The following is a 14436-nucleotide window of genomic DNA, read 5'->3' on the forward strand; positions in this document are numbered from 1 at the left end:
TTACTTGACTATATTTTCGTCTACCTTTGTTGTATTACATGTCGATGTAATTGAAGTCGGTTTTTTTTCCTTTGCGTACAAGTCGAACTCGGTCCACCCAGTCAAAAGTTCTGAAGTAACATATATACAAAAAAAAAGAAAAATACAGTCGAATTAAGAACCTCCTCCTTTTTTGGAAGTCGGTTAAAAATCAATCTGATACGTATTATTATTTAATAAAACACTTTTTTCGGATTTTATCGCGGTTTATTGTTAACTTTTGATTCCCGACGTTTCGGATACTTTACAGCAACCATGGTCACGGGAGGACTAAACGACACAACGACTAACGAAAAAAGTGTTTTATTAAATGAGTAAAATTCGCGTAAACATTAGAAAACAATACGTATTATTATTTTCTGTTGGTGTACAATAAAGTGTATTGTTATGTTATGTCATGTTAATCAACCACTCTTTAAAAAAATTCAATCGATTACGTAATTTGCCTAACTAAAAAAACATAAATAAAATAATAATTGAAAAAGTCGCCTTCATGATTTTTGTAAGTGTACAGTACATAATGTTTGAAATTGGTGTGATTTATTTAGCTATCTTTTTGTAATTATTGAATTTTTATCTTGTTCCAGCCTTTTCAATTTCTTGTTTTTTTTTTTTGTTTTTTTTAATTATAATATTATTTTTAACCATTGTTATATCGCCGCAATTATATGTTAATTAATATATATAACCTATACCTATGTATTAATAGCTGCGACAAACATGAGACATTACAAATTATATAGGTACTAAGGCAAACATTTTATACTGTGTATGTACTACATTACATATATATACTATACTTACACTTATACTATGTACTACATGTATACACTATAATTATGTATGTATTTCATTACCCAATCTTACACACACCTCAACCATGTAATTACATACCTAATTCATAAATAAAGTACCTAAGTAATTCGATAATTACCCACAAAAATATAGACATGTATCAAGTCACAAAGAGTATCCAAGTCAAAATAATAAAACATAATAATAAGTAGTTTACGAAATTCAATAATAGTAAGCCGAGTCACAGCAATACGAAGCAGAACAAATTCAATAAAACAAGCCAAATTCAGAAAAATAGCACTATGCGCTATATGTACTCGTAGTCAATCACAAACGAAAGATGCGAACACTAAAATATCGTCAACAATTAATAGCTGAATAGCCGGCGCACGCACACTAACAACACGACAGTCACACATAGAAAAAACGGAGCGGAGATGGCGCGGGGCGCGGTAGCGGCATGCAGCGCGACAGAAACATTTTATTCAAATACCTATTTTTGAAAAGTCTCTTCGGTACCCTTTCCTCTTAATCGTTTGAATAGTTTTCAATAAGTGCAGTTTTTTTTTTTTTACATTTAAATAACTTAAAAATTAAGCTTTAAAGTTTTTGGGCGAATATTGCTTTTATTTGGCAATTGAAAAAATCAATCTACTTGTTTACGATTATCAGACAAGAGGAGAGCAGTGCCTTAGGTATTGTTGATAATCTTGGGTACATTAACCTTTAAATGCCTTCATTTTGCCAATGCTACCGCTTTTTGCATTTTTCGAGCTATGATTACGCTAGATTAGATTAGTGGATAGAAGGTAGCTGGGGTAAACTTTTTACTAAAGGTAGATTTACTAATTACTTAATTAAAAAAATGTATCAATCATCAATTCCACGGCAAATGAAATTAAATTTATAGTTATTTATCCTAAGTAATTAAATTAATCGTAACTGTATGTTTCGGAACTAATAACAAGATCTAGACTAAGCAACCTGTAGAGAAGCAGTTTGGTGCAGTTTGGAACAGTTTGTAAAATTCATCTCCTTTTATTAAACGAAATCTCTTCTTCTTTAACATCTATACAAATATTACAAGAGGTAGTTTCTAACTTTGTTTGTTTGTGGGGGATAATCTTCACAAATACTGATCCGATCATGAAAATTCTTTCACTACCAGAAAGCTACACTATTCAGGAGTGATGTAGGCTATATTTTATTGTTATTGAACAAAAAAATTAGTGGAAAATTATAGTATATGTAAATCAAGTCGAAGAAATGCGAGTGAGATGAACACTTTAATATTTGCATCACAAAAATAATAATTAACAAACAAAGAAGTGGGTACGGGTCAGCTAGTTTTTTATAAGTTTATAGGATATATTCTATATAAGAATCCTTCTATATACATACATAGCAATAATAAACATAGGCTATTACAGGTACAGCTATGTATATATTAAGCCTAAAAACCTATCCTTAAAAAAACTTTACATATTCAGCCACATCTCAAAAGATAATTTTTTTTGATACTTTATTCTTTTTTACCATCGCTTTCCTGTATAGTTTTAAAAAAATTTTATTCGCAACTATGTAGATAAAAGTTGTACTTTATTAAGTTAAAATTTTAGTATTTTATTGTATCCTTAACATTTACCTTTCTAAACCTGATTCTATGGGATTCTGCGTGTACTACCAGTATTTTTCGTGTACCAACAGTGTCTAAGTCAAATTTATTAACAAATACATTAACAAACTATAAATATAAGTTATGATTTAAACCCCAAAAAAAAATTAAATTTTACAAATTACATGTGTACCTAGAATGTTATATCTAGGTTACAAAATTTTTATATAATATGTAATTTCAATTGAATTGTTTCAATAGTTGCCGAATTATTATCTATGAAAAAAAAGAAAACAAACATACACCTTAATTAGTTTTTCTTAATGATTTTCTTACAAAACTAGTGTTTCATATCAATCATGAAGTTAAAAGCAAATACTATTTTATAAAATAAGTCAAGCAAATTTGAAAGAAGTCGACTTGACACCAACTCTATTTTACATTTCACTTTATATAAAAATTTTAGCCTACTCTTGTTTTAAGTTAAAACGTAAATTAAACGAGATGTAAGTTATTATATATAGCTTGAAAACACTGTAAACTGTAACTTTTAAAAGAATATGGTGTGACGAAGTACAATTTCTCTATTGTAGAGATATACTGAACAACTTTTTGAATGGCAACACGCATCAAAACATTACATAGTATATATAAGGAGGGCTACATCATTAAAGATTCTCTTTTCATTTTTAAGTCATAGTGAGAATTAGAATATGATGGACTTGACATGTCTACAAAGGTAAAAGTCCCTAAAAAGAAAAATATTTAAAAATTGTTGTTGTAAATCACAATTATAATTAACATTCAACCATAGATAATCAAACAAGTACATATATCAATGAATAGATATCAAAATATACTCAATACAGCATATATTTAATAATGAAATAACAACATTTAACTAAAATTAGATATCATCTATAATATTTAATGTTGCTTATAATGCCTTAATCATGATGGAACTATTATTATTAACTTTTGCTACTATTAACAAATCAGATACTAGCAAAATGATGTAACTGATGATATTGTCTTTATAATATACATTATATCTAATAAAAGCATGTCAAATATATGTCCACAGGGTTTTAAGTATATTTGTATGGACAGAATCAATTTTGAAAATGGACAGGTAATGAAACCCACATTGATTAAAAAAATATATAAATAATGGTTATATCTGGCAAAAGAAATTAATGTTTGTACTTTTTTATAGTCATATTCAGTTAAAATGTAATAAATGTACCTGTCCTATAATAGTAATTTGTTTTGAGATTTTGAGAAGTCATCTTTAAGGTTAGCTACTGGGCCAATGTGGGCCAGCCTCCATGGAGAAGCCCACATGGGCCATTTAGTTTATAACCTCTTTAAGTTTTCAACTGTGTTAACTAACAATTTCAATTTAAGTATAAATTCTTGTTTATACCAAAAAGTATATTTCAAACATTATTAATTTTTCCCATTTCGTCAATATGTTTTAGACTACCAAAAAAATTACTATCAAATTATTTTCTTAGATACAACTAAAAATAAGAGAAACAAAAAAAAACATAATACTGTGTGTGAAAACTTGAATATTTAAATTAAAACATGCAAAAAGTGTACCTTTGAAATAATTGCCATTAATTGCAGTATTTTAAATTGAATTTTGTATGCTTAACATAAAAACATTTGATTGTAATCTTCATTAATGTATTAAATTGTTTCTTATAAATAGTTCTGTGAAAACATATTATATATTTTAATTTGTAGTCTAGAAATTCACAGAATGTGACAGAAATCAGATATTTCTTGTACAGTATGAAAATAATAATGGATTTTGCTAACAGTCTTGAAAATATGAGTAATTATTACCAAACACTGCATAAATGAATTTAAACTTCATAGATCAAAAAGAAAAAAAGCATACTTAAGATATAAAACCGTTATTCAAACAATAAAATAAATTATCATTTAATGCAACATTAAAAATATGAATAATAAAAAATGACTTTTTTTATTTCATCTTAAATAGGTCATAACGTAAATTATTTGTTTTTATAATTGTAATAAAATACTAATTATATTACGAAAACCAATGAATAAACATGACAAGAGCGATTTCATGGTCAAGTGTAGCAAAAAAAATAAACATTGGTACCACAGACGAAACAAAGGCCCGTGACACTTCGAAAAAAAATCAATGCGACCTCTTTAGTGGATGCAGTAATTATTATTAAGGGGTTAATTGATCGAGTCGTTAAAATAACATTGCGTAAGTCACGTCCCGTAGAAATACAACGCAAAACCTTGACGTAAGTTATAAACATACGAAAGTACTCACCTAAAACGAACTCCCAGGCATCGCTGCCCAGGGAACGTTCGGGAACTATTTCTAAATCCAGCATGATGCACAGAACTCTAAGCACACACTAAACTATCCAACTTTCACTCAATATAACAGTACTTTAACGTCCAATGGCTCTTTTACGCTGCCTTTCTTTGTTTGCCAACTTTAGTTTCAACCATTTTGTATTTGTCAGAGGAACTGTCATTACAAACAGCTGATTGTATTCTACCAGGGCCACATTGTGACATCTTATTTTTACATCGATTACATTGTAACATTGATAAAAAGTATTAAAAAAACTAATTTCAATACTTTCATCTAAATATTGGAATTTAAACCGTTTTATTTGTTTATAATATATTTATGTCAATCAGTTAATCAGTCAGTCTGTTTATAATGTACGTAGTTATGTATAGAGTAATATTTTATTTATAATCAATTCCATGTTTTTCTGTTTATGGTTCCCTCTTTACACTGTATTATAATAAACGCTCTTAATTGGCAGTTATTAAAAAACTTGAAAATGCATAATGTCAAATTTGTTCCTCAAGTTCCCCTAATAACCGATTCTAGCGCATTATTATACTTTGTATGAAACCTACGAGTACGGCCCTGCCTGCCGGCCCTGCTCATGACGCATGCGTCCAATCACAAAAAGGAAAATTTGATGTTGTTGAAACTGTTTTCTAGATATCTCTTTCTAACCTGTAAAAAATAGGACTACCCTTCTCTTTCATATGGTCAGTTGATATTTTATCCCTTTCATAAATATGAATATTGTATTTTGCTTCTCGTTCGCACAACGGTGTTATTGACAATAATTTAGAGATACTCTATAATCATATTTTATCCATTGCTTGTTATTCATGGTATATAATATATTTGAACTATATCAAAATGGTAATGTAGGTCACTATATGTTTTTATATTTATTTCAAGAAAGTAAGGATGAAACTAGATTCGATTTGAATATCACGTAAGTGCAGACTGCGCGTCTTGAAATAGTATTGTAAAAACAAAGAAAAATTTAAGCGTATTACCCTAATAGAATCTAAATATTATTATTCCTGTACTTTATGGGAGTTCATTACTCTTGAATTGTTTGTATTGCTATTTCCCGCCACGAATGACCTTGGAATGTTCGCAACACCTACACTTTCGACGTAACACAATATTATTGTGTAATGTTTATTTTTCGACTATATTTATCAACAACGCAATATTATGCGTAAAATTTGTGATAAACATTCGTTTTTGTACCTTTGTTTTGATGATCGCTTGACAAATTAATAACAATTGTGAGTAAAAATATTTTGGAATATTCATTTTGCGTCGTAATATAAAAATTCTGCGTAAATATTTTTTTAGGTACTGGGTAATTCCTTTTCGCGCCCCTTGTATTTTTGTCGCCAAATTAGTTAACATTTGTAGTTTCTGCTTTACACATTGTACGCGTAACTTGTGGAGGTGTATCTAATAGTATGTATGTTTGCATCTGTGTTTTATATGTATGTAAGTTTTAATAAAATATTTTTTTTCGTTTATAACGTCATTACACAATTTATATGGTACTTACAAAAGCTTGTCGCGAGATTTACCTACGAACAAGTACTTAAATAAAATAACTTGATCTGATTGATTTGGATTTTTTGAATTCTTAAACTAATAATAAGTTTGTACGACTATTAATATTTAGGATGCATAAGGGACTGTCCAAAAATTACAACACAGGTTAGATGGGGGTGGGGTAGAGAGTCGACTAATTAGTCTAACATTGGGTGACTTATTTGTGTTTGCTCGCAAACGAAAAAACTGACTTCAATTACATCTACAAGTGATACAACGTAATTAGACGAAAAAAATTAACAAACGCACTAGTCGTCACTACGATTTTCGAGGTTTTCCCTCGATTTCTCTGGAATTCCATCATCAGATCCTAATTTCCTTATCATGGTACCACACTTGGGATATCTACTTTTCAACAAATAAAAAATTATCAAAATCGGTTCATAAACGACGTTGGTTACAAAGGTAGGTAGGGGTCCAAAACTGTGATATTAGATGATAAATGTGATAAAGGTTAAATAGCTATTAATGATTTACTTTTAATAAATTAAAGTTCAAATTGTTTTCTTGGTAAATTGAGACTCCCTGAGCTTGTGTTAGGAGCCGTCCTTTTATTCTGGTAATGTTTTATAAATTTATTTTTTCACTCTTATGTGCAATTGTAAAATTATTAAAATCACAATAACAATAATGTTGAAACTGACATGCAAAATTGTAAAATATGTAATATCAATCCAAAATTGTGACTAGTGCCATATTGTGACAGGGACGAGGTATGGCTCAAAAATCGTTTTAAATTTCTGTACCGTAATTTATGGATGGCCCCCTAATCTATTTTAGTTAACAAACGTCTATAACCATTTAGGATAACATGATATAATATTTATTTTTAAAGTTTTAATTTGTAAAATGACGATTCAAAAGTGCTCATGGGCTTATTTGAATAAGACTGTTTTTGAATTTGATTTTGATTTTCTTAGTTGAATACGTTAACCACAATATTTAGACTCCGTTCCGGTCACATTCCACCTCCGATGTGTACCGAATGCGGTATCATTGAAGATACAGTTCACATTATGGTGGGATGTGTCCGAAATGAAGACATCAAAAATGATATGCTGCAAATAGCTCAAAATTTTAGAGAACTTGGAGGTTGTAATTCAATTTTGGCGTATCTTCTCTCAGAACCAGCTAAACTATAGTTCCAGATTGTAAACATTTTTATGCGACGATGGCTACGGCACTAAAGAATTTAGCCACCCCCTCTCTTCCCGTGGGTGTCGTAAGAGGTGACTAAGGGATAACAAGGTTCCACAACCACCTTGGAACTTAAAAAGCCGACCGATGGCGGGATAACTATCCAACTGCTGGCTTTGAAATACACAGGCCGAAGACGGGCAGCAGCGTCTTCGGTGCGACAAAGCCAGTACTGCGGTCACCAACCCGCCTGCCCTGCGTGGTGACTATGGGCAAAACACATGAGTTCACGTTATTTTTGGCGTAAACTTGTGGAGGCCTATGTCCAGCAGTGGACTGTATAGGCTTTAATGATATAATGTGTTTATAACAATAACGATTTAAAGATAAATTTATACGAATTTGACCACACACCGGTAATCAGGTCAACAATAAAAACATAAATCCTTAAAAAATAAATATTGTTGTCCAAAGTGTTTGATAACATATATATATATATATATATATTAGTACTATATATATTAGTACTAGCTGTGCTTGCGACTTCGTCCGCGTGGAATAGTAGTGTTTTTACATGTTCGACGTGGTTCTTTAAATTAGCGTAACTTTTATTTATGAACTGATTGACATGAAGCAAACACTAAATGTTAAGCTTGCCACAATATATTAGTTAAAAATCACATCTAAATCGGGTTAGCCATTTCTAAGATTAGCGTGTACAAACGCACAGACAAACAGACAAAAATTCTGACAATTTGACTTGTTTTGAGTGTTTTTTCGTCGTTTGTTCTTATTTGTTCGTCAAAAATTATTATTTGTTCGATTAATTTTTATTTTTGAGAATAAAGAAATTCACCCGTATAAGTTGACGCAACATAAACCAAATTACTCAAAAAGACTGGTGGAGAGAGCTAAGAGAGTCATAATGTTTGGTTAGGACCGTGACATTGCATTTGACAATTTATGCGCACAAGAACTAATCTGATTATGATATTTTGATGATCCTGACGACTCATGTTAATAAAAGGAATTAAACTATTTTATTTTTTTTATTAACCGATTTCAAATGAAATGATGACGACTCATGTTAATAAAATGATTTAAACTATTTTAGCTATTTTAGTTGTGTTATTAACCGACTTCAAAAAGGAGGAGGTTACTCAATTCGACCGTATATAATATATGTATGTTCGAGGATAACTTCGTCGTTTATGAACCGATCTTGATAATTCTTTTCTTTTTTTTTTTGAAAAATAGATATCTTAAGTATCATGATAAGGAAACTAGAATCTAATGATGGGATCCCAGAGAAATCGAGGGAAACCCTCTAAAATCCGTATAACTTTTTACTGGCTGTACCGATTTTGATGATTTTTAATTTAATCGAAAGCCGATGTTTATCATGTGGTCACATTTAAATTTCATCGAGATCTAATTACAACTTTTGGAGTCATTTTTGATAATGTGTATTTACTTGACCATTTTTTCGTCTACCTACGTTGTATTAATAATAATAATAAATTTATTTGTGAAAACACACTGCATCAAGTTAAAATTATATAAAAATTGTAGTTTTGATGCATATACATTATTTTTCATTTTATTTTTTATTTCTTTATAGTTATTAATTGTTCTAATGGATTCCAAATTTTTTGTTTATTACCAAAATGTTCGTGGACTTCGTTCAAAAACCAGTTACTTTTTTTCCCATGTGCTTAATGTCGAATACGATGTTATTTGCCTGACTGAAACATGGTTGATGCCCAGTGTATTTGATTCCGAGCTCTTTGACTCCAGATATTCAGTGTACCGTTGTGATCGCGATTATGAATCTCGAAATGAAAAACTGGGAGGTGGTGTACTGATTGCTGTGTGAAAGGGATTGACTGTTAAGGATATTGTTGTCCAACCGTCTACTAAAACTTGTTCATCGGATGTAATTTCCATTTGTATTGGCGTTAAATCTAATAATAAGCCTACAGACTTTCGAGTATATTGCTGCTACTTCCCCCAGTGCTTGTTACAACGCGATGACCAATTTAAGTTTTACGAACAGGTGTCTGAATCAATCATTTTGCACCCTAAAGATCTCTATCTTTTGGTTGGTGATTTTAATATTTCAACCGCTAATTGTTCTGTTGATGATACAGGCGCTACTAAACTGTCTCATTTGCAACAAGGTTCACATGTTCAGGTAAACTCGCTATCGACTTTTTTGCACATAAATAATCTTAACCAATTTAACATAGTTCCTAATTCTAATGATCGATATCTGGATTTGGTAATAAGTAATGCTAACAGTGTTTTAGTGAAACAGTGTGAGTTTCCACTAGTTAAAGAAGATTCACATCACCCGGCTCTGGATATTGATTTTACTTATTTAAGGTCTAACTATCTTACGGGTGTTCCGAGGGTTGTTAAGCTTTTTAACAAAGCTGACTACAGTATTATTAATAAAGAGTTGTCTGAGGTTAATTGGCTGGAATGTTTGAATTGCTTGGATATGGAAAGTGCTGTTGAAGTTTTTTATAATATTATCAATAAAGTTATTGATACGTTTGTTCCTACTAAGGTTGTACTTGAGCATAGAAAATATCCTATCTGGTATTCTTCTTTTCTCGTCAAGGTTATAAAGGAAAAGTTAAAGTTTCATAAAAAATGGAAAATTTACGGTAACTATAGGGACTATTGTACGTTTAGGATGCTGCGTAAGAGACAAAAAACGGTTGAAAACGATTGCTATAAGAAATACATAGATCATGCAGAGAATACCATTGCTAAAAATTCTAAATATTTTTGGACATTTGTAAAATCTAAACGCCAAAATACTGAATTGCCTGATATGTTTTATCTGGATAATTTTTTTACAAGTCATGGACAAGAGATTACTAATCTCTTTAACAGCTATTTTTATTCATCCTTTGAGTCAAATTCCGGTATTTCTTCGTCTAATAGTAACGACTACGATATTCATACTTGCAACAACAGTTTAAACCAGTTTTCTGTTGATATTTCTTTGGCGATGGTGGACAAATATTTAAAATCTTTAAGTCTAAATAAAGGCAGTGGCCCTGATGGGATACCTGCTATATTTTTGAAGAGCTGTTCTGACAGCTTAAGGTTTCCCATATATTGTCTTTTTTCTAAATCTTTGCGAGCATCTGTAATGCCTTCTCAATGGAAAAGATCTTATGTCATACCAATCCTTAAAAGCGGTGATAAACATAACATAAAAAATTACCGCCCTATTTCAAAGTTAAGATGCATTCCGAAGATGTTTGAAAAGATTATATACGACATTATACTACCTATAATAAGACCTACGATCATTACCCAGCTGCATGGATTTATTAATAGAAAATCAACGGAGACAAATTTTTTGGAATACGTTGATTTTATTTCATGTGCAATGGACAAAGGTTTTCAGGTTGACGCCGTGTACACAGATTTTTCTAAGGCTTTCGATAAAATATCTCATTCGATTCTTCTTGATAAATTGAAATACATCGGTGTGCACGGTGACCTTCTGCGTTGGATTGAGTCGTACCTTGCTAACCGTAGTCAAGCAGTTACTATAACAGGATTTACTTCATCTTTTATTCCAGTGCCATCCGGGGTACCTCAAGGATCCCATCTTGGGCCTTTATTATTCAACATATATATAAATGACATTACTTCAGCTTTTAAGTGCTCCAATTTCTTATTATACGCGGATGACAATAAAATTTTCAAAATTATTAAAGACAACAATGACTGTATAGACCTTCAGAATGACCTAGTTCGGTTTAGTAATTATTGTTCAGTGAACTCTTTGTTTATAAATTTGAAAAAATGCAATGTAATAACTTTTAGTAGGAAGCGTTTTTGTATAAATTATTGCTATAAACTGAATGGCGAAGTGATATCGAGGGTTGATGTGGTAAGAGATCTTGGAGTTATTATTGACTCCAAATTACTCTTTGATGAGCACGTCGATTATGTAGCTAGCAAAGCCTATCGTATGTTGGGATTTGTGCTCAGGATATCCAAGGAGTTCAAGCATGCTTCCACCCACACACTTTTGTATAATGCATTTGTTAGACCTATTCTAGAGTATGCTTCTACTGTTTGGAGTCCTCAGTACGGGTGTCATATTTATAAAATCGACCGTATACACGACAGGTACCTAAAGACTATAACAGCAATCTCTTCGGAAAATTTGAATGTTATGATAAAACCTATGTCGGCCGTTGACCGGCGTATTCAGCGGGATCAAGTTCTGTTGTATAATATTGTGAACCAAGTAATTGACTCGTCATATTTGGTTTCAAAATTAAATTTTAAATGTCCACGTTTAAATTCTAGACATAAAATTACATTTGACATCCCAGCTACAAGAACAAAATTTTATAAAAACGCGTTTATTAACAGAAGTTGTGCCCAGTACAATAATTTGTTTATAAATATTGACATTTTTCATCTCTCTCTCAATCAATTTAAATTGCATGTGATGAATGCTTTGATTTAATGTATCTTTGACGGATGTTATGATATTCGTGATGTTCTTCTTAATTTGATTTTATTTTTTGATTTTAATTTAATTATGATTTTAATTGTAGCTTGATCCTTAATTATTTGATTTGTGATTTTTTAAACTGTTTTTTTTTTTAATTTATTTGTTTCATAATGCCCGTAATGATTTTTGAATTTCTTTATTGATTACTTTTTTTTCTCTCAATGATTGTTAATCAATTTATAGTAATGTTTTTAGTATTATTATTAAGTTTTTTGATATTGAACTATTGTTGTGAAGCATCTCTTCTGAACTTTGTCATAATTATGTTCTTTTTTAATATCGGAAACTATTTTTGGTTAAGTGATACTATTGTGTTGTGTTTTCCTGTATATTTATGTAATACCGTTTGTTTCCAAAATAAAGTAAAATAAAATAAAATAAAAAAAAATAAAAGAAAACACATAGTACATAATTTACAACAATGACTAAATACAAAGAGTAAAACGTAAAACAAAACAAAAAAGAGATACAACATAAGCTTATCGATTTAAAGTATTTAACTAAATACATTGTTTATAGTTTGCAGCATGCCTCACAAAAAGGTGTGGCCTCAGTTTACGTTAGGACTGTTAGTCCTAACACTGGTTTTCAGGACCAGTTTTCAGGTTAGTTTTGTAATTAATTTTCATTTTGGCGACAATCTGATAGCAATACACATACACATGGATACATACATAAACATAGAAATCTATAGATTATATAAAATATTGTAAAACAATACATACTAATAAAAGAAAAAAAAACGCGATATGAACAACACAAAAAAGTATACCGCATAATACGTTTATTCGATCTATACATAATTATATTGAATAAATTGAAATATAAATATATACTCATAAACATACTTGCTTGTTATATAAACACATAATTATAAATGGATACATATAGGATTTACTAGATTCTATAGAAATACTGGCACCACAAGGAAAACGCTTCCAGAATAAAATACTTATTATAGAAATGAGATAGATACTTAAATAAACATTATACTCGCATAAACATTTAAAAGAAAAGAAAAAAGAGAATTCACAGCTACAAAAAAAAAAAAAAAACTAATCTTTCTTTTGTACCTCCAATAAATACTTTTTATATTGACGCTTGAAGCTTGCTACAACAAGGTCAAAGGTAGTACAAAGGTCCCGCAGAGGAGGAGGGAGGTTGTTCCAGCACTTGGTTGCTGCGTATTTAAAGCAACCCATAAATGCTGCCGTGCGGTGAACCGGCATACACAGTGCGCAGCGAGTAGACCGTGTAAAATGTGTGGTGTTAATGTCTCTCGCTCACTCCAACCTCTCGAATAAATAGACAGGTACACCGTGTTTAATTATGCCAAACAGCATTGTGGCAAGATGTAACTGCCTACGACTTTCCATTTTTAATATAGATGCCCGATTTATGAAAGGAGTATCGTGATCCCACCGCGGTATCTGAAAACAATAACGTGCACAGGCGTTTTGAACCCGTTGTATCGATCTTTTCGTGCGCTCTAATAGCCTTGGACCTATAACGGCATCGACGTAATTAAACTGAGAGAGGACCAAAGCTTCACATAGTCTAATGCGTAGTTCTTCACTCAGTGACTTCCTAATTCGATACATAACTTTCTAACGGAAAAACAATTACGTACTAACTTTGAAACATGTTTTTCGAATCGCAAATTTTCATCCATCAGAAGCCCCAAATTACGAGCTTCTGATACTCTGTCGATTTTGCAGCCATTAACAGCAATTAGTGGATCAAAGTCCTGGACTTTCTGTACCTGGTTTCGCGTACCGATTATCATATACTTCGTTTTATTGTGGTTCAAAACCAAAGCATTTGACTTGGCCCAGTTAAAATTCCTATCCAGATCACCGTTAATTTTACCCAAAGAGGGTGCAACGTCATGGGATGGAAAAGAAAAATATATCTGAATGTCGTCAGCATAAATATGAAACTTACAATTTTGTATGCACCTAGTGACGTCGGCGGAGTAAATGCTAAACAAGATTGGCCCCAGTATGGAACCCTGAGGCACTCCTATTTTAACTGGGCTACGTCGCGAGGAAATCACATTTCCCTCCTCTGTTTTTATTTCTACAACTTGGTATCTATCTTGTAGATAACTGGCAAACCACAGAACAGTGGACTCATCCAATCCGTAAAATCGGAGTTTTGCTAAAAATAAGTCAATATTAATAGCATCAAACGCTCGAGAAAAATCAAGAAATACAATAATAGTAACATTTCCGCTATCTTGGGCATGAAGCATGTCATCGATCACACTCACAAGAGCGGTCATAGTGCCGTGGTGCTTCCTAAAACCAGACTGCATTACGGGTAGGATGCTTCTACTCT

At 31.3% G+C, this 14436-nt stretch overlaps 1 protein-coding gene and 1 long non-coding RNA gene across 2 annotated transcripts in view; one reads left to right on the plus strand and one right to left on the minus strand.

Moving 5' to 3' along the window:
* The window catches only part of LOC123665582 (PHAF1 protein CG7083), a 39744-nt gene extending 34891 nt beyond the window's left edge, over nt 1–4853 (minus strand). The window contains exon 1 of the mRNA XM_045599868.1: nt 4773–4853. Coding sequence (XP_045455824.1) covers nt 4773–4836 — 64 coding nt within the window. The 5' untranslated portion in view covers nt 4837–4853. The remainder of the gene's footprint in view (nt 1–4772) is intronic.
* A 1080-nt stretch (nt 4854–5933) lies between these two features.
* LOC123665424 lies at nt 5934–6319 on the plus strand. The gene is made up of 2 exons (XR_006745033.1): nt 5934–6076; nt 6147–6319. It is a non-coding gene; the product is annotated as an uncharacterized LOC123665424 (long non-coding RNA).
* The last annotated feature ends 8117 nt before the right edge of the window (nt 6320–14436 follow it).

This window comes from Melitaea cinxia, chromosome 24, assembly GCF_905220565.1.
Source record: "Melitaea cinxia chromosome 24, ilMelCinx1.1, whole genome shotgun sequence".
NCBI classification, from domain to species: Eukaryota; Metazoa; Arthropoda; class Insecta; order Lepidoptera; family Nymphalidae; genus Melitaea; species Melitaea cinxia.